The sequence below is a fragment of the Hemitrygon akajei genome, chromosome 9, assembly GCF_048418815.1.
Source record: "Hemitrygon akajei chromosome 9, sHemAka1.3, whole genome shotgun sequence".
NCBI classification, from domain to species: domain Eukaryota; kingdom Metazoa; phylum Chordata; class Chondrichthyes; order Myliobatiformes; family Dasyatidae; genus Hemitrygon; species Hemitrygon akajei.
The window spans coordinates 168718959-168739813 of record NC_133132.1 but is presented as its reverse complement, the minus strand read 5'-3'; the positions used below and the strand labels follow the sequence as shown (position 1 = coordinate 168739813).

The 20855-nt window shown below is 41.7% G+C and overlaps 1 protein-coding gene across 3 annotated transcripts in view; it reads left to right on the top strand.

Moving 5' to 3' along the window:
- Nucleotides 1–20855, top strand: part of bach2b (BTB and CNC homology 1, basic leucine zipper transcription factor 2b) — a 332889-nt gene that overhangs the window by 284747 nt on the left and 27287 nt on the right. For all 3 annotated transcript variants that reach the window (XM_073057476.1, XM_073057475.1, XM_073057477.1), the window contains exon 4: nucleotides 8124–9626. In XM_073057476.1, coding sequence (XP_072913577.1) covers nucleotides 8124–9626 — 1503 coding nt within the window. The remainder of the gene's footprint in view (nucleotides 1–8123; nucleotides 9627–20855) is intronic.

Here is a 20855-nt window from a genome sequence, read left to right as displayed (position 1 = left end):
TAAGTGTTACAGTTACAGGGAAGTGCAGTGCAGGCAGACAATAAGGTACAACACATGACCGGTTAGAGTCCATCTTATCGTACAAGAGGTCTATTCAAAAGTTGGATAACGGGTTGAAAACTGTCCTTCAGCCGTGTGGCACATGCTTTCAGATTTCTTTGCATTCCTTTTAACTAAACAACTACTTTTAAGGAAGCTGGCTAAATTCAGTTGAGCAGCAAGTCAGGAAGCACAAAGGAGCAAACTGTGCAAAGTTCAAAGTACATTTATTATCAAAGGTTGTATATGCCATAGAATCCTTTAAAATCAAAAGAAGACTGTCAAACACCGAGTGTGCAGAGAGAAAAAAAACACACAATTGTACAAGCTATAAAAGCAAACAGACAGCGTTCAGAACTGAAGTTCACAAAGCCAGGCATCACTGCAGTTGATCCAGAAGCCCACTGGTTGCAGGTCACAGCCTCAGTCCCGCACAAAGAGGAGCAAACACCTACCATTCCATGCCCAGACAGCATTTTAGGAAATTTGATCACTTGGCTGTCCTCCTCCAACCTGTGTACAGGCAGAGGCGAAAGAGTAAAGATCCAGAGATTAGGACAACAAAGAGGTGGTCGAGGGTGGGGGGGGGATGCAGATGAGCAATTATGGATTGCTTTGAGTCAGGAGACTGGGTTGTGTTCAAGGACTCATCTGTGGATCTGAATGAATACACCATGGTTTAACAGACTCAATAAAATCAGTTGGAACTGAAAGTGTCCCCAGAAAGTAATTCATAGTCTTCCGCAACCAGAAGCCCTGGATGAACCATGAGATCCGCAATTTGCTGAGGGTACCTGGCCAAGTACTAAAGACATGCGCTGATCAACTGGCCAGAGTGTTCACTGAGATCTTTAACCTCCCACTTAGGCAGACTGAAGTACCCACCTGCTTTAAGCAGGCTTCAACTGTACTGGTGACCAAAAAGAACATGGTAACCTGACTATCGTCAGTGGTACTTACTTCCACATTGATGATGTGATTTGAGAGGTTGGTGAAGAAACATATCAACTCCTGCCTGAGAAGTAACTTGGATCTGCTCCTATTTGTCTACTGGCCCAGGAGGTCCACAGCAGATGCCATTTCATTGGCTCTTCACTCAATCCTGGAACATCTGGACATCAAAGATGCATACATCAGGATGCTTTTTATCCTCTATAGCTCAGCATTCAAAACTATTATCCCCTCAAAACTAATCAGTAAGCTTCAAGGCAATTGGATTGTGCAATTGGATCCTTAATTTCCTCATTTGCAGACCCCAGTTAGTCTGGATTGGCAACAACATCTCCATATTCTCCATTAACACAGGTGCATCACAAGGCTATGTGCTTAGTCCGCTACTCTACTCATAACTGTGTTTCCACTTATAACCGTGTGTCTAAGCACAGCTCCAAGGCCATGTTCAACTTTGCTGATGACACCATTGTCAAAGGCCAAACTAAAGGTGGTGATGAATTAGCATATGGGAGAGAGATTTTAAAATTGGCTGAGTGGTGCCACAACAACCTCTTACTCAATGCCATTAAGACTTAGAAGGAGAAAACTGAAGTTCCATGAGCCAGTGCTCGTCAGAGGTGTAGTGTTTCAGCAACTTTAAATTCCTTGATGTTATCATTTCAGAGGACCTATTCTGAGCCAGCATAAGTGCAATTACGAAAAAGCACGGCAGCGCCTCTACTTCCTTAAGAGTTGACAAACTTATATAGATGTGTGATGTAGAGTATATTGACTAGCTGCATCACAGCCTGGTATGGAAACACCAATGCTGTTGGTGTTGAATGGAAAATTCTGCAAAAGGTAGTGGTTATGGCCCAGTTCACCATGGATAAATGCCCCACCCTTGAGCAGCATCATCATTAGGGACCACCACCACCCAGGTCATGCTGTCTTTTCACTGTTGCCATCAGAAAGGAGGCACAGGAGTCTCAGGACTCACAGCACCAGATTCAGGAACAGTTATTACCCCTCAACTATCAGGCTCTTGAACCAAAGGGAATAACTTCACTTGCTTCATCACTGAACTGTCCCCACAACCTATGGACTCGCTTTCAAGGACTCTTCATATCATGTTCCTGATATTTATTAATATTATTATTTACTTTTTTTTGTATTTGCACAGTTTGTTGTTTTTTACACACTGGTTGCATGCCCAGTTGGTGCGATTGTTCATTGATTCTATTACGGCTATTGGATTTATCGAGTATGCCTGCAAGAAATTGAATCTCAGGGTTGTATATGATGACATATATGTATTTTGATAATAAATCTACTTTGAACTTTGAAACCATTTTAGAGTTCATGATGACAATAGGTGCACGATGTATAGACAATGTTTAGTACTCCATCTTCAAGGACACCAACCATCCAGGCCATGCACTCTTCTCACTGCTGCCATCAGGGGGAGGTACAGGAGTCTTCAGTCTCACATCACTAGCTTAACGAACAATTATTACCTTTCAAAAATTAGGCTCTTGAACCAGGGTGGATAACTTCTCTCACCTTTTATTAGCACAGTTTGCCTTCTTTTGCACGCTTTTGTCTGCTGACTGTGTGTAATTTATATTTTGTTTAGCAATTAAGCATGAGATTGGCTCTTCCTTCCCTTCAAGCTTTGCCACTCCAGCAATCCTCAACAATCCTGATTTAACCCTGACCTAATCACAGGACAATTACAATGACCATTTAACCTATCTTTGGACTGTGGGAGGAAACTGGAATACCTGAGTCAAACCCATGCATTTCACAGGGACGACATACATACATACATACATACATACTTTACCGAAGGCGCCAGAAATGAACTTTGAATCCTGGTACCTTGAACTGTAAGAGCATTGCGCTAACCACAACACTATCGTGGCGCCCCCATGGCAAGTTCCTGTGCTGTGACTCAATAATGGATTAGAATGGGTGCCAGTAATGTCACAGTTATTCACGAAAAATGAATAAATAAGAATCATGTTTTTAAAGACAATAGCTGATATCAGAATTGAACTTGGAACTCCAGAACTGAAATAGCATCATGCAATTTCACTGATTCCATTGTGTTTCTTTGTATCTGCTATGAATGCCCGCAAGAAAATGAATCACAAAGTACGTAAATAGTAACATATACATACTTTGATAATAAATTAGAACTTTGATACAGGAGATTCTGTAGATGCTGGAAACCCTGAGGAACACACACACAAACAAAATGCTGGAGGAATTCAGAGTGTCAAGTTCATCTATGAAGTGGAATAAACTGTTGAGATTTTGGACCGAAGCCCTTCATCAGGTCTGGAAAGGAAGAGGGCTAAAGCTAGAATAAGAAGGTGGGGGAGGGGATTCCTCCACCATTTTGTGTGTGTCACACTCAATGTATGACAGGTGTTTTGACATTGAGAATAATCTCAAATCATGAGCATAGGTCATTTGGTGACTGAATTGATGTTTTCACACACATGCATTGGCTTTTTTGGCAAGTGTACAATGTTCTGTCAGAGATGAGAAAATTACAAAACTTATTTATACACCAGATTTAATCTGTAATATTACTATTTGATCCTTTGCTAAATGTCTCTTTGATAATGGTATTAGTGAAAGAGGCTGCATTATGTTGTAATGTAGGAATTATGGTCTTGACATTCAAAATTGAGGACTATCGAGTTCGTTCGTTCAGGGTCTGATTTTATACAGTACAGGCTCTGGGGTTTAATGTAGAACTATCAAGCTACTTGTTTAGCTTGCATTGTCTGAACTTTGTTTTTAACAAGATAAATTATAAATTGAATGTTGCAATATTAACGACGTTATGGAATCATAGTTCAGAAAGAGGCCATATGAGAAATGAAAACGTCATACTTTAAGGTATCTGACAATTATTTTGTAAATTTCACATGCAAAGGCCTGAGAAGTAGAAGATGAAAATGTCAGGTCAGTTATCCAAGCAACACACACAAAATGCTGGTGGAACGCAGCAGGCCAGGCAGCATCTATAGGAAGAAGCTCTGTCAACATTTCAGGACTAACTGAAAGAAAAGATAGTAAGGGATTTGAAAGTAGAAGGGGGAGGAGGAAATGTGAAATGATAGGAGAAGACCAAAAGGAGTGGGGGGTCAGTTACCCATTCCACATGCCATGTGTTACACTACTGCAGCTGCTCCAGGCTCCAAATCTGTGAGCTTCACAACAATTTGCCCCGCTGTGTGATGAACTGACGCTAAGGCTATGGGCCTAGTCTGGCTGCTCTGAGCTTCGGATCTATGGACTCAATTTTGTCCTGAATGCTGTTGCTTCCTTTTATTGTTTGCATGATCTTCCTTCCTTCCTTTCTTCCCTTTCTTTCTTTCCTCTTTTTCTCTTTCTCTCTCTCTCCCTCTCCCTCCCTCCTTTCCTCTCTCCCTCTCTCTCCCAAGCCTTCCCCCTCTCTCTACCCTCTCCCTCTTCCTCTCTCCCCCTATCCCCCTCTCTCCCTCCACATTGGGCATCTGTTAATCTATTTTGAAATTGGGTTCTTTCAGATTTCTTGTTTTGTGGCTGCCTGTAAGCAGACAAATCTCAAATTTGTATAATTTATACATACTTCGATAAGAAATGTATTTTTGAACTTTGATCTTTCTGAATCCTTTTATACTAATAATTTTATGAAGTCAAATAACTCCCTGGGCAGAAAGCTGACATACAAAAGGGTGATTGATAAGTTTGTGGCCTAAGGTAGGAGTCAATTTTAGAAAACCTAGCACATTTAATTTCCAACATAGTCCCCTCCTATATTTACACGCTTAGTCCAACGGCCGTGGAGCATAAAAAACTCTTTAGAAGTGGTCCACAGCAGGGGTGATTGATAAGTTTGTGGCTTAAGGTAGAAGGAGATGAGTTATACAGCTCTTGTTACATGCACGTGCAGTTCAACTCTTTGAGTGAAAATGCAGAAAGTTTGAAGTTAATAACTCATCTCCTTCTACCTTCGGCCACAGACTTATCAATCACCCCGTGCTGTGGACCACTTCTGGAGGTCCAAGACGCCGACTTCTACAAAGAAGGGATCCGTAGGCTCCACGACTGCTGGACTAAGTGTGTAAATGTAGGAAAAATAAATATGCTAGGTTTTCTAAAATTGACTCCTTCTACCTTAGGCCACGAATTTATCAATCACCCCTCGTATATGTTTAAATACACAATATGCTGGAGGAACTCATCAGAAGAGGCAGCATCTACAGATGGTAATAAATAGTCGACATTTCGGGTTGAGACCCTCCAGCAGGACACATGCATAAAAGCCTGTGTCTATGATGTATGTTTAACTTCTACCATAGACTTAAAGTAATAATTAAAAATAAATGCGTCAATTAAAATATGCTTAAATATATTTTTGGCTGAGGCTTGCGAGTAGTTTTACCCCATGACCTCTTAAGTTTGTTAGTAGAGTATTGTCTGTTAAACATAATGTCATGTTGTCTGTGCTTTATTATCCAAAATATCTGTCTCTTGGTTTTCACTAATCTTTGTGCAATAGAAACCTCCAATTTATTCATTTAATTTTCAGGTTTTTTTTCCAACAGTCACTTTAATTACATATTTTGGTCTTTTCAATATAACATTATCAAAATTTTTTTTATTTGTTCACAGTATTTGAAGAGCATATAATGTCTGTGATAATCAGCTAGGAATATCTGAGGTATATTCATATTGACAAAACTTGTGAATTGTCAGTATTCACAAACAAAGGCAGTCTCCATTTGTCTCATCATTGACTTTTATAATTGACCGGTACTGCATAAAACATTGGGATACTCTGGCCTTTGTATAATAATGTAAACTTTTGCAATGGAAATGAAACTGGCAGGAGGTGTAAAGCAATTTGCCAATTCACTCTTGCCCGTTGTGCAAAGTCGGAATTATCACCTCAGGGGTGGAACTTTATTTGTGGTTGATACTTTTTTTTCTGTGGTAAAATGGGTGCTTTTGAATATGTGGCATTTAAATTTGCAAGCATACCTGCAGACGTTAACCAACACTGGTAGCTGCATTGGATGGCATCCGTTAGTCTCGCGAGACCATGGATTTGCGCCTGGAAAGTCTTGCTTCAGCCTCTCCAGAGCGCAGGCCTGGGCAAGGTGTATGGGAGACTGGCAGTTGCCCAAGCAGCAAGTCTCCTCTCTCCACGCCACCGATGTTGTCCAAGGGAAGGGCAAGGGCCGATACAGCTTGGCAACAGGAGTTGCCAGAACGAGGTTGAAAGCAATGTCGGACTGCCTTAGGGACTCCAGCTCCGGATTTGTCCTCAGGGTTTACTCCCAAAGCCTCTCCCATGAGTGGGTATGACCGCAAGGCAGTGGAGGTTTGAAATCAGAGTTTTCCCTCTCTTAGATGGACTGCCTTCCCAAGCTGACGAGCTCCATCTACCCAAAGCACTGGTTTTAAGGCACCAGGACCCACCTTCACCCCTTCTCCTGTCAGTAGAAACAGTTCCACCGGGCTTAGAGGCTAAGCCACACGAAAAGGCCAGGAGTTGGACTTGGTTGTCAGTGGCTATTTGAGGTGCATGCCATGAGGAGCACTTTAAGTAGTGGGAACTTGGCCCCACTACCACTCCTCGGCTTGACAACCTTGGAACCTAGCTGCATTACTACAACTATTAAAGGCACTTAAATGATGTTCTGGGTCATTCCAATGGTCTTTGTGAAAGTCTCATAAAGATGGAGTTCTTCAGTTGCAGGGTTTTTACAGATGAGTTTGATCAGATTTTCCTCTGCAACATTTAAAATAAAACACATCTATTAGGTTTTTGACCCACAATGGAGAATTTTGGAGGATTATGGTATTTTTGTCATAGGATACAGTGGTAGGATAAGAAGACAGTGAGCGTATCATGACCTAACATGAGAGGAAATTTGTTTTGAGGTTCTTGAAGCGCAGAATTGAAAGGAAATGGACAAAGTAACACACACAAATGCAGGAGGAACTCAGGAGGTTGGGCAACATCTATAGAAAGGAATAGAGAGTCAACGTTTCAGGCCGAGACCCTTCGTCAGGACTAGAAAGAAAGGAGGAAGTAGCCAGAATAAGAAGATTGGGTGGAGGGGAAGCAGTACAAGCTGGAAGGTGAGAGGTGAAGCCAGGTGGACTATGGGAAAAAAGAGAGTGAGGAGTGGCACCAGTGGGAGATGATAGGCAGGTAAGGAAACGAGAAGAGGTGAGAGGGGAGCCAGTATGGGGAATGAAAGAAGAGAGAAGTGGGAGGTGGAGAAATCACCAGGTTTGAGAAATTTATGTTTATGCCATCAGATTGGAGGCTACTCAGGGAATATGAGGTGTTGCTGTTCCGACCTGAGAGCAGTCTCATCTTGGCAGTAGAAGAGGCCATGGACTGACATGTTGGAATGGGAATGGGGATTGAAAGGAAATCGACATTGAGTTGTTGGAGGCAGGTAATGTTACAAGAAAGGAGCCAACATCACTAGGAGAGGAATGAGAAGTAGGAGATAATTTGTTTTTTGATCATTTTAATTCCTGAAAATGTATTTGAATGATATATTAGTTTTCTATTAAATCAGCAAAAGAATAAGATTGTATAACCCACTTTTTAGGTGAACATAAAAAGGCTTTACCTCTGGAGAGATAAAATTTGTGTAGAAATTATTACTTCTGCCATAGTTTCTCAAAACTCTTCAGCAAATAGATCTTTATCAAACACTCTCCCAGGGAATTAGAGTAAGCATTTAGATAAAAATTGGAACTTCCGGTCTTCTGTTTAAACCTTAACATTTTATGACTGTCGAGTGAAGTAAGCATTCTTATGCATTGAAGCACTTCTGTGTCATTATTGTCTAATAAGCATAATAATAATTTGAAATGCCATATCAAGATGTTGTATAATTTTCACCAATGCATTTTAAAAATAATATCTCTCATTATTACATGTAGATTTTCTGCCTTTTAAATTAAATAAAGAAAATATTTGCCATTGACACAACAAAATATTAACTGACAGTTTTGTGTAATTGTTATTGAACATTAGAACTGTCAGACTTCCTAACTACACTTGAAGTATTTTGGACAATAGCACTGTTGATAGTAATGCTGGCAATTTCCCTGTTTTGTAGGTCACCGCCAGAGGATTTAGCCCATTGTTACAGTTTGCCTACACTGCTAAGCTATTACTCAGCAGAGACAACATTCAAGAGGTCATGCACTGTGCTCAAGTCCTGCACATGCATAATCTGGAGGACTCCTGCTTCCGTTTCCTTGAAGCTCAGCTCTTTAATGAGAAAGATGGCTTTATCTTTTACACCAAAATGTCAACTTTCCAGCAGTCTGATGAACAAGAAGACGGGAACTCTGAAGGCGAGGAAGAGCACATGCAGTCTGAGACCCATAAGATCACCTGTTCGAAGGAAATAATGTGTGATGAGACACTTGGATGTGAGACATCTCCAAGGTTATCTGAGAAGGAACCGGCTGTGATATCCATTCCCGTGACATCGAGTGATGATATGGGACGCTGCCCAAAATACAGGAAATATCAACTGGCCTGCACAAAGCATATCAATAGCACACCACAAACTAGTACCTCAGGTTTTCAAAGCACATTTAGAGAAGACCGCTCAGTCCATGCCCAAACCCAAGGATACAGCAAGGCACAAATAAAAATCGAACCACAGGCATCAGAAACCGCCGGAGAAAAGCATATTTCTGGAGTTGAATCCAATGCAATGGATCATGCTATCATGGAGAAGGAAATGGATCTTAAACAATTGAGTCCAATGTGTGTTGACAGACCTTCCAGTAAAACGCCCCCTTGTTCGAGATTCACGAAAAAGACTGATATGGAATCTACTGAGAGACAAAGTCCACTGCAACAAGCCTTCAACACCAGAACATCTTGTTCCCTCGAAGAGGGAATGACTCAGGGTGACCTCAAAACAGAATACAGGCCTTACAGTGTGAACTCTGGACTACCTTGCACGCCGCAAAAAGATTGCAGTGGCTTTATTGCTGCACCATCTTGTGAAGTGATTTGCAAGCAAGAACTGGAGTCAGATAGAAAGAGTGTAATATTTTCTTCTGGTACCTTGGACGCTCCTGCTGCACATTCGTATCCCGGTGGTAGTTCACTAGAAAGTGAGCTCACTGAAAATGTGCCAAAGGGTTTGTGGACTGGTACTAGCCAGTCGCTCCCCTGTTCACAGACTTGTCCTTCTACTGGACTTTCAATGGAGCCTTTATTACCATTGAATTGTAGAATTCGATCCACATGTAACACCAGCTGCCCAGTGCCAATTAAAGTGTGCCCCCGATCCCCTCCTTCTGAGACCAGAACCAGAACTTCAAGTTCCTGCTCCTCCTACTCTTTTCCTGAAGATGGAAGTGGTGGTTCCCCTTGCAGTTTGCCTCAATTTGAGCTGTCCACTTCTCCCTGCTCACAAGGAACCCGCTTTCTATCTGCAGAGCAGCAAGACCTCAGCATAATGGGAGATGCAATGTACAGCCAGTGTAAGCCACCATTAAAATGTGAACAGTCCTACGTCACCAACTCAAGTGATGAATCTGGGTCATTTTCAGAAGGGGATAGTGAGTCATGCTCAACTCGAGAGAGGGGAAATGAGGTAAAGTAGCAATATTTTAATAAAATATTTCTCTGTGTTCTTTGAACTGGGACTATCATGCATGCACTGCCCATATTACAAGGTTTATATTCATCTCATAGGGAGTTAATAGGCACATTTGAATTTCTGCAATATTTAGTTCCACATCAGACCTAGTCAGAGCAAGATAGCATCAAGTATTGAGTGGGGAGTGGTAAAAGAGAAGGGAAAAAACCATTGGAATGGAAATCACCCTCAATATGTGTGGAAATGTGTGCTAACAAAACACTTCTGGCAAACCCATGTCTCCTGTGCTTTAGTGAAGGCATTAACGGATTTGTTCACCTTTCAAGCAGTGTTAATGTGATAAGGTTCAGCATTCGTGTCAATATTAAAACATTGATATTTTTGTCCAGCTGCATCAGTAACAGTATTTTGATGCCACGGAGGACAGTGACAAGTGGATGGTCTTTGGCCACTGACTCTAAGCTGCCAGGAACCGAGGCAAAAATAATTCCCTAAAAATACTAACCATATTTACACAATTGCCTGATTAGTTGGCACCACTACAATATGATTAAGTAATTCATACATAAAGAGAGAGTATTTGTAGAATGTGTAAGGGATGGCTTTTTAGAACAGCTTGTTGAGCCGATGATACAAAGATAGGTGGAGGAGTGGGTAGTGTTGAGGAAACAGAGAGACTTAGATAGTTTAGGGGAATGGGCAAAGAAGTGACAAATGAAATACAATGTTGGAAAGTGTATGGTCATGCATTTTGGTGGAAGAAATAAACAGGCAGACTATAATTTAGACGGGGAGAGAATTCAAAATGCAGAGATGCAAAGGGACTTGGGAGTCCTTGTGCAAGATACCCTAAAGGTTAACCTCCAGGTTGAGTCAGTATTGATATTTTTATGTGTTTGAAAAAGCATAACAAAGTTCTTTTATTTAGAACATTTAATATGGCAAAACAACCTGAAGTGAAGTGTACTTCATTAAATTTGCAATTTTCATAGACTGAAGATGTGACTGCAAATCCAGTTCTTCTGAAAAACAGTTTTTTCTATCTTGTGCTAAGCCTTCGACAAGGTCCCACGTGGTAAGGTGGTCTGGCCTTTTCCTACAGTCCACAAACAATGCTCGTATCTTAATGACATTGACTGTGAAGTTGATGATGCGACACCACTCAACCAGCGGATCTATCTCAACCAGCCTTCTTGTTGCCATCTGGGACATGGTCCACTGTTCTATAAGTGGAACCAAGCTCTCATGAACAGTGACTGCATTGGGGCCACAGACAGATATGACAGTAGCCTGTCATAATAATACACAGATGTTTCCATTCATCGTCAGTATTGCAGGCAGTGGGATTTTTAATACCTTGAAAAGGTTGAAGGAAACTTATAAATTATAAGTAATGTCTCAACCATATGTGATTCACAATTTTAACTGTAATATTTAAAAGTGACATGATAGCCAGCGGCTTTTGTTATGCTTTAAAGCACCAGCTGTAAGATCGGAGTTCAATACCTGCCACTCTCTGAGTTCTCCCCCTGATCACATGGATTTCCTTCAGGTGCTCTGGTTTTCTCCCACATGTCAGTTAGGCTTAGTAAGTTATGGGTGTGCTATGATGGCACAGGAAGCATCGTGACACTTGCAGGCTGCCCCCAGCACAGCTGGGACTGTGTTGGACATTGACGCAAACAACACATTTCATTGGATCAACACGCACAAAATGCTTCAGGAACTCAGCAGGTCAGGCAGCATCTATGGAAAGAAATAAACAATCGACATTTCGGGCTTAAACCCTTCTTTGGGACTGAGAATGAAAAAGGAAGATGCCTGAATGAAAAAGTGGGGGGGGGGGTGGGAAGAAAAGGAATTTAGCTGAAAAATGATAGGTGAAGCCAGGTGGGTGGGAAAGGTCAAGTGCTGAAGAAGAAAGGATCTGATAGGACAGGAGAGTGGACAGTGGGAACAAGGAGGGGACCCGGGGGTGGTGGGGGGGAAAGTAATTGGCAGGTGAAAAGAGGTGAAAGAACATAGAAATTTACAGCACATTACAGGCCCTTCGTCCTATAATGTTGTGCCGACCACATAACCTAAAGATCAGAGTAGAGAATGTGGGGTTGGGGGTTGTTCACTGGAAGGAGAAAGCAATATTGCTACCATCTGGTTGGAAGGTATCCAGACAGAATATAAGATGTTGCTCGTCCATCCTGTGGATGGTCTCATCTTGCCACGAGGAGGCCATGAACAAACATGTCGGAACTGGATGTTTCAATGTACATGTGATAAATAATTCTTTAAAATTGTGACCCATTGTGAAGCAGTGGACAAATAAGGCTCCTTTGAATAGCATTGTTTGCACAGAATATGATTATGAACTAAGATCAGGGTGATAGCTTCAAATGTCAACATACCCAAAATTAGTTCTACATAGTGTTTGCATAAGAATTGGACAATCCTAAGACCACTATGTGAAAAATATCTGGAAAAAGTATTTTTCCCCTGTTTATCATTGATATCTGTTCTTCTGTAAAAGGTAATATTTTTGACAGTGGGAGAGTATTGTAATATTGCTGCTACTGTCTGCTGTTTGGCAATTAGATTGTAAAATTGTCAAAGTAGAATGAACGTCCCTAATCTGTCAGAAAATAGTACAATGATCTTTGTTGTAGGTGTTTAATGGATGGAACCCTCACGTAGGGCAGAGCACTAAACGAAAGCCTGAAATTTTTGAAATTGCATATGTGCATTTTTTACCAAGCTAGTCATTATTTCTGCTGAACTATAAATAAATACAGTGCATGTCAATAGGCTGAAGAAGGAGAATGAGGTTAAAAATAGCAACACGTTAGACTGAAAACAATACATTGTGGAGGAGGGGGGGAAACTGTCAGTAAATGGGCAGGGCCCAATGGGGATTGGTTTTTTTTCTGAATTTTATATAGTTATAGAACAATACAGCATAGTACAGGCCCTTCAGCCCTTTAACCTACTCCAAGACCAATCCAACACTTCCCTCCCACATAGAGTAGACATCCATCTTTACTTCATCCATGTGCCCATCTAAGAGTCTTTTAAGTGTCCCTAATGTATCTGCTTCTGCCACCACCCCAGCAGTGAGTTCCATGCACTTACCACTCTATGTAAATAAACCCTACATCTGACATTCTCCCATACTTTCCTCCCAATACCTTAAAATTAAGTACCCTCATAGCCATTTCAGTCCTGGAAAAAAGCCTCTGACTGTCCACTTAATCTATGCCTTTTATCATCTTGTACACCAAATCTTACAATATAGATTTACAAATAATTGATATAGTCATCAGCATTTCATCCTCCCTTCCTCCAATCACACATCTTACCCCTCACCTGGCTTCACCTATCCCCTGCCAGCATGTACTCTTTCCCCTCTCCCACCTTCTTATTCTTGCTTCTAAGCATCTCCCTTCCTTTCCAGTCCTGGCCAGAAACGCTGACTGTTTATTCCTGTTTATTAATTATTGAAATTTTCAGATTATGTTGACTGGATTTAGCGCACATGAATAGCATTGTTCACACAGAGTAAGACTCTGAATTTAGATCAAGGTGTCAGCATGAATTGTCAACATACTTAAAGTGAGTTATACAGATTGTCTGCTTTGGTGGTTCTCCATTGTATCTGACAATGACAGAAACCCTGTGTAGGAGAGTTTTTTAAGTTTTAACGTTGCACTGGGGCAGTTCCACTCTCTCGACCGCAGAAGTCTGGGTCCAGTGGTACGAACAAGTGTCACAACCTGGGGTCTCCTTTGGTTTTAGTGGACGACCGTGGTAGCTTCTGTGTCTTGTCATTCCCTTCACTCTCCATGGAGCGTTGCAGAACCACCTTCCTAGCTGTTAGATCTCATCCGCCCAGTCCACCGGAGCTGACTTTGCATGCTAGGACAGGCATGTCCCTTTCTCACCAGGGTACGAGGCTGCTGACTACCCTCACCTGGTTTAGCCCACATGTTAATGTTGTGTACCGGGGTGTGGCCACTTCCACAGGCAAACAGCTACTTGGATCCACAGGTGAGAGCTGAGTGAGCTGCCCAGAATGGACACGACAAGCCCTTTCACCAGAGGTGCTACCCTTTCCTGGACACCCCATTCAGCCCAGATTCTACAGATTGTAGATTTCTGGTAAATACCAAATTGTGTTGGAAGCCATATATTAACAACACAAACTGGAAACTTTAGTTATCAGAAATAAAGTATTTCAGCCTTTTGTTATAAAATGTTTATATTAATTGCATTAAATCTTTCTAAACCTGGATGGCTTATAAAGGAAAATGCTTTGTCACAACAGACCTCACGATATCAAACAACAAGACACAGTAATTCCATGTTTTGGAAGCAGTTCATGACCTGACAGTTCTGAATCAAAGTGGATTTATCTTGAAATGTCCCTGTGCTTCAGTTTAAGAAACTTTGGCCAAGAGCTGCTTGCTGAGCTATTTTGGCTCCTGGTTCTTTATTTATATTGAAGTTGTATTTAAACCAAAATATCATGCACATTAATAAATTTGACTGCAGGCATTGAGCTAAAATCCCTGTCCTGTATATAAGGACAGAAGCAGATTAATGCTGATTTGCAGCCAGCTATGAAAGTATTGCTGTTTTTTTCCAATCTGGTTGTCATTAATTGTTCACATTAATCTTTATTTCCATTCTAAATCAGGCTTCTAAAGTTTATGACTCATCGTACCATAATGGGAGACGTATCAGAAAAACATCTCCCGAGCAGAAACCAATGATTTCTAAACAGTGGAATTCATCGTTGCCAAAATGAGAACTTACAAATAACCTGAAGCTTCAGAAAAAAACAGCAATTTTCCATTTTAACAGAAATTTTGGAGAGATCTATATAAGCATATGAGGGACTGGATTATGCAGGACCAGAGAGCAACTTGGAATCACTGCCCTGTCCATGGTCCTCCCCCCCCCCCCCCCCCCCCAAGCCAATACCTTTACATGGTCAGGGTGAGCCTGTTTAAATCCATATCCTGGAGTTCAGTGGCCTGTCCCTGATGGTGACTGTGCCCTGGCCAGTTCAATAGTTAATATCAGAGAATGTATACAATATACAACCTGATGTTCTTGCTCTTCACAGAAATCCACGAAAACAGAAGAGTACCCCAAAGAATGAGTGACAGAACCCCAAAGCCCCCTACTCCTCCCTCCCACGCACAAGCAGCAGCAAAGCAATTACCCTCCCCCTCCCCCACTAACATCACAAAAAAAAGCATCAGCCCCATCCACCCATAAAGCAAAGCCCCAAGAAAGACCATGATCAGCAGAAACTAATTGTTCATCTGATAATTCGACATGCCACAGTCTTTCTCTCTCTCTAATAAAGGGTAGAGAGATTTTTTCAGATGAGCTCAAAGAAGTTGCTCTCCAGGGCCATCATAGCTCTGCCAAGTAAAACTAGAACTAGAGCCTGGCCTCCAATAAATCCTTTTCTTTCAATTATGATTGTTTTTAGATAGCGCTCACTTACAGAGAGACATTAAAAGACTATTAATGAAGAATATCACACACAAAATACTAGAGGAACTCAGCAGGTCAGGCAGCATCTGTGAAGGGGAATAAGCAGTCGACATTTTGGCTGAGACCCTTAATCAGGACTGGATAGGAAGGAGGAAGTCCCCTTCCTATCCAGTCCTGATTGAAGGGTCTCGGCCCGAAATGCCATCTGTTCATACCCTTTCATATACTGTCTACTACTTGACCTGCTGACTTCCTCCAGCATTGTGTGTATTACTCTGGATTTGCAGCATCTGCAGAATCACTTGAAGTTGAAGAACATTTTTTTAACATGTAAAAAAATTGAGTTCAATAATGCACTTTTAATTAAGAACATTAACCTTAAACAAAACGTCTTAACTCATAGCATACTCCTTATCCCTCAAAATAAAGGGCATCTCTAAATCCTGCTCCAAATTTGTTGTTATATTCTGGGCTTTCATGTGTCACTAGACATGTATGAAAACTGGGATTTACCACCACTGAAGCAGTTGAACCCACCAGCAACATTCAGAGATCTAGGCTCAGTGAATGTTTAATTAGAAAGGGACAAAAAAGTTCAAAGTAAGTTTTATTATCGAGGTACATATGTGTCATCACATACAGCCCTGGAATTCATTTTCCTGTGGGCATATTCAGCAGATCCATAGAATAATAACTATAACAGGAGCAATTAAAAACCAACCAGAGTGCAGAAGACAACAAACTGTGTAAATACAAATATGAATAGATGGCATTAAATAACGAGAGCATGAAATAACAAGTTAAAGTGAGATTATTGGTTCTGGGAACATCTCAGTAGGTGAGTATAGGTATCCCGTTTTGCCTGATGGTTGAAGGATAGTAACTGTTCTAGAACCTTCCTCGTTCTGCACTCTGTTGATACTTATTTCTGTGCCTCATTTTTTATTCTCTATCTCCAAAGGTTAAACAAAAATTCTAGTTTGCACTATGACCTCATAGATCTCTCAACTAAATATGAAAATTTCATGTTGCTGAGCTCAGCAATTATTCTCACTCTTTTATGAAATTTTAATTTTATAGCTACTTTTCCAAGTACTCATTGATTTCCACTTTCCATTCCGATATGTCAATGGAATGCCGCGATGAGGCCACAATCAGTTTGGAGGAACAACACCTTATATTCTGTCTGGGTAGCCTCCAACATTATAGCATGAACATTGATTTCATGAACTTCCAGTAAAGCCCCCCCCCCACCCCTCTCCTTCACCATTCTCCATCTCCTTTTCCCTCTCTCATTTTATCTCCTTGCCTGCCCATCACCTCCCTCTGGTGCTCCTCCCACTTTTACTTTCTTTCATGGCCGTCTGTCATCTATCAGATTCCCCCTACTCCAGCCCTGTATCTCTTTCACCAATCAACTTCCCAGCTCTTTACTTAATCCCTCTCCCTCCAGGTTTCCCCTCCCACGTCTTTTAAATCTACTCCTCATCTTTTTACTCCAGTCCTGCCAAAGGGTTTCGGCCTGAACCGTCAACTGTACCTTTTTCTATAGATGTTGCCTGGTCTGCTGAGTTCCTCCAACATTTTGTGTGTTACTCATTGATGCCTTTGTTAAGAGCACCAGGATGAAACTCCTCGCAAGTGTTGAACTCATTCAGTGCTTGGATAATCACATCTTTGGAGCTAGGGACAAGCTACACTTGTGGGTACACTTAAGGCTTTTGCAAGCTAAGGCGCAACAGTACTCTCGTTTATCTACATTGTTCTGTCAACTTACTCTCTTGATAGTTCTCCAGTAAATAATTCATGGCCTTCCAGACAGATATATCAGATTAATGGCACAAGTCCTTATAGTTTTTAATCACTACAAGATAGAAACATAGAAAATCTACAGCACCTTACAGGCCCTTCGGCCCACAATGTTGTTCTGATCATGTAACCTACTCTAGAAACTGCCCAGAATTTTCTTTCCACCCTCTATTTAAAATAGAAAGAGAAAATAGCTCTCTATTTTCTAGGCTCCATATACCTATCTAAGAGTCTCTTAAAAAGAGCCTATTGTATCCGCTTCTACCACCTTTGCTGGCAGTACATTCCATGCAGTCACCAGTCTCTGTGTGAAAAACTTACCTTTGACAACCCCCTTATATCTACTTCCAAGCAGCTTAAAACTATGCCCTCTCATATTTGCCATTTCAGCCCTGGGAAAAAGCCCCTGACTATCCACACAAACAGTGCCTCTCATTATCTTATACACCTCTGTCAGGTCACTTATCATCATCCGTCGCTTCAAGGAGAAAAGGCCAAGTTTACACAATCTATTCTCATAAGGCATGCTCTCCAATCCAGGCTACATCCTTGTAAATCTCCTCTGCACTTTCTCTATTGCATCTACATCCTTAGTGACCAGAACTGAATGCAGAACTCCAAGTGGAGTCTAAATAAGGTCTTATATAACTTTAACATTACCTCATGCCTCTTGAACTCAGTCCCACGGTTGATGAAGGCCAACACACCATACGCCTTCTTAGCAACACTGTCAACCTGCACAGCAGCTTTGAGTGTCCTATGGACATGCACCCCAAGATTTCGCTGATCCTCCACACTGCCAAGAGTCTTACCTTTAATATTATATTTTGACTTCAAATTTGACCTACCGAAATAAACCCTTTCACACTTATCTGGTTTGAAGTCCATCAGCCACTTCTCAGTCCAGTTCTGCATCCTATCGATGTCCCGCTGTAACCTCTGACAACCATCCAGACTATCCGCAACACCTCAGTTTTTTGTATCATCAGCAAACTTACTAACTCACCCTTCTACTTCCTCATCCAGTTTATTTATAAAAATATTTATGAAAAAAAAGAGGAGGGGTCCCAGAACAGGTCCCTGTAGAACACCACTGGTCACCGTCCTCCATGCAGAATATGAACCATCCACAACCACTCTTTGCCTTCTGTAATCAAGCCAGTTCTGGATCCACAAAGCAAGGTCCCCTTGGATCCATGCCTCATTACTTTCAGAATGAGCCTCACATGGGGAACCTTATCAAATGCCTTACTGAAATCCATATACACTACATCTTCTGCTCTACCTTCGTCAATGTGTTTTGTTACATCCTTAAAGAATTCAATGAGATTCGTAAAGCATAACCTGCCCTTGACAAAGCCCTACTGACTATCCCTAATCAGATAATGTCTCTACAAATGCTCATAAATCCTGCTTCTCAGGATCTTCTCCAACAACTTGCCCACCACTGAAATAAGACTCAGTGCAAGATCTGCAAAATCTTCTCTACTAAAGATCTTACATGTCAGTCCATGAGATGAGGCCACCGTCAGAGTGGAGGAGCAACACCTTATATTTCATCTGAGTAGATTCCAACCTGATGGCATGAATATCAATTTCTCCTTCCAGTAAAATATTTTTTCCCTTCCCCTCCCCTCTTCTCTGATTCCTCACTCTTGTCTTCTTAAGTCTTCTCACCTTCCTATCACCTCCCATGGGTCTCTTCCTCCTTCCCTTTCTCCTCTGGTGCACTGGGCTGTCCTCACAGATTCCTTCCTCTCCAGCCCTTTATCTTTCCTTCTCAGCTGGCATCACTTATCACCTTCTAGCCATCCTCCTTCCCCTCCCTCCACCTTTTTATTTTGGCATCTTCCCCCTTCCTTTCCAATACTAAAGAAGGGTCTTGGCTTTAAACGTGGACTCAGCATTCACTTTCATAGAAACTGCTTGACCTGCTTTGTTCCTCCAGCATTTTCTGTATGTGTTGCTATAGATTCACTGCATGTTTCAATGTACTTGTGACAAATGAAGCTAATCTTTACCTTTCATGGTGATTGAAACCTGCAGTAACAGAAGTGTCTCATCCTGAATGCTACACCCTGTTCAAATTCAAATCTAATTTGTAATGAAGAATAATGGTATACTCAGATTTATAGGTTCTATCTCTTACAACAAGTTCCAAACATGCCCAGAGAGTAATTACAAATGCAGAAAATGAATTTGACTGTCTTGTTTGGGATATGAATAAATTCTCCAAGACATTCAATGGCATTATGTTCACTGGCATTTAAACTCATGCACATTGTGTTTCCTTCCTTCCCTGCTTCCTTCATAAACTGAATCATAAAGTAGTCTTCCATTAACTGTGGAAAATCGTTCCTTGTCTTCCCAGAAGAAAATAGTTGCCCCTGTCAATTTGTAGTAAGTTGAACTTTTCAACTATCACAGTTCATCCCTTACCAGATGCTTTCCATACTATATTCCATCACGGCTTTTAACCCGTACTGGGATATTTCAGCACACCCTCAGTAACAGCTTAGTCCCACAGCCTTCTCTTCGTTCTACCCTTGCTGGGGTATTTCAGCACACCGTCAGGAATATCTTAGTCCCACAGCCTTCTCTTCATTCTACCCTTGCTGGGGTATTTCAGCACACCCTCAGTAACGGCTTAGTCCCACAACCTTCTCTTCATTCTACCCTTGCTGGGTATTTCAGCACACCGTCAGGAATATCTTAGTCCCACAGCCTTCTCTTCATTCTACCCTTGCTGGGGTATTTCAGCACACCCACAGTAATGGCTTAGTCCTACAGTCTTCTCTTCATTCTACCCTTGCTGGGGTATTTCAGCACACCGTTCTACACATTCTACATTCTTCATTCTACACACTGAACCATGTCTGTCTTTCAGTTTTTTATTCCCTCTCTCATGTCTCAGAGTTCAGTTTATGTATATTGCTCCATCAGCTCCATCATTTTCTTCCCCTTAAACTGTCTTCATTAAGTAATTTATAGCTGTCCAGCTTTATTTATATGTTGCAATTGTTCCATCAGTCAGCTGGATGTCACAACTCACAGGCACTACCAATTTATATATCGTACTTGTCAAACTGAATGCATTAACACCAATGCAGTTTATTTCCCCGATCTGATTTTACTAAGCAGAACAAATGGCACACTAGCCCTACGTCTCCTCCCACACTACCATTCAGGGCCCTAAACAGTCCTTCCAGTGAGGTGACACTCTCCCTGCGAGTCTGTTGGGGTCATCTACTGGATCAGGTGCTCCCAGTGTAGTTCATTGGTGAGACCCAATGTAGATTGGGAGGCCGCTTTGCCAAGCACATTCACTCCATCCAACATAAAAAGCAGAATCTCCCAATGACCATCCATTTCAACTCTTACTTCTCACTCCCATTCTGACATGTAGGTCCATGGCCTTCTCTGCTGCCAGGATGAGGCCACACTCAGGTTGGAGGAGCACCACCTTATATTCTGTCTGGGTAGCATCCAACCAGATTGCATGAACACCAATTTCTTGAACTTCCAGTAATGGCCCCTCCCCCTCTTCTCCTTCATCATTCTCCATTCCTGTGTCCCTCTCTCACTTTATCTTCTCACCTGGCCATCATCTCTTGCTGGTTCTCCTCCCCCTGGGTGTGAGTTCCTGGGTGTTAACATCTGTGAAGATCTATCTTAAGCCCAACATATTGATGCAAGTACAAAGAAGACATAACAACAGCTATATTTCACTAGGAGTTTGATCAGGCTTGGTATGATACCAATGACCCTCACACAGTTTTTACAGAGGTACCGTGGAGAGCATTCTAACTGGTTTTCTTGGGTGCTCCCATATTCAAAGGCAATGGATTAGATAGGGTTAGTAAGTGGTGGACTTGCTTGTTGGCACCAGAAGCGCAGTGACACTTGTAGACTGCC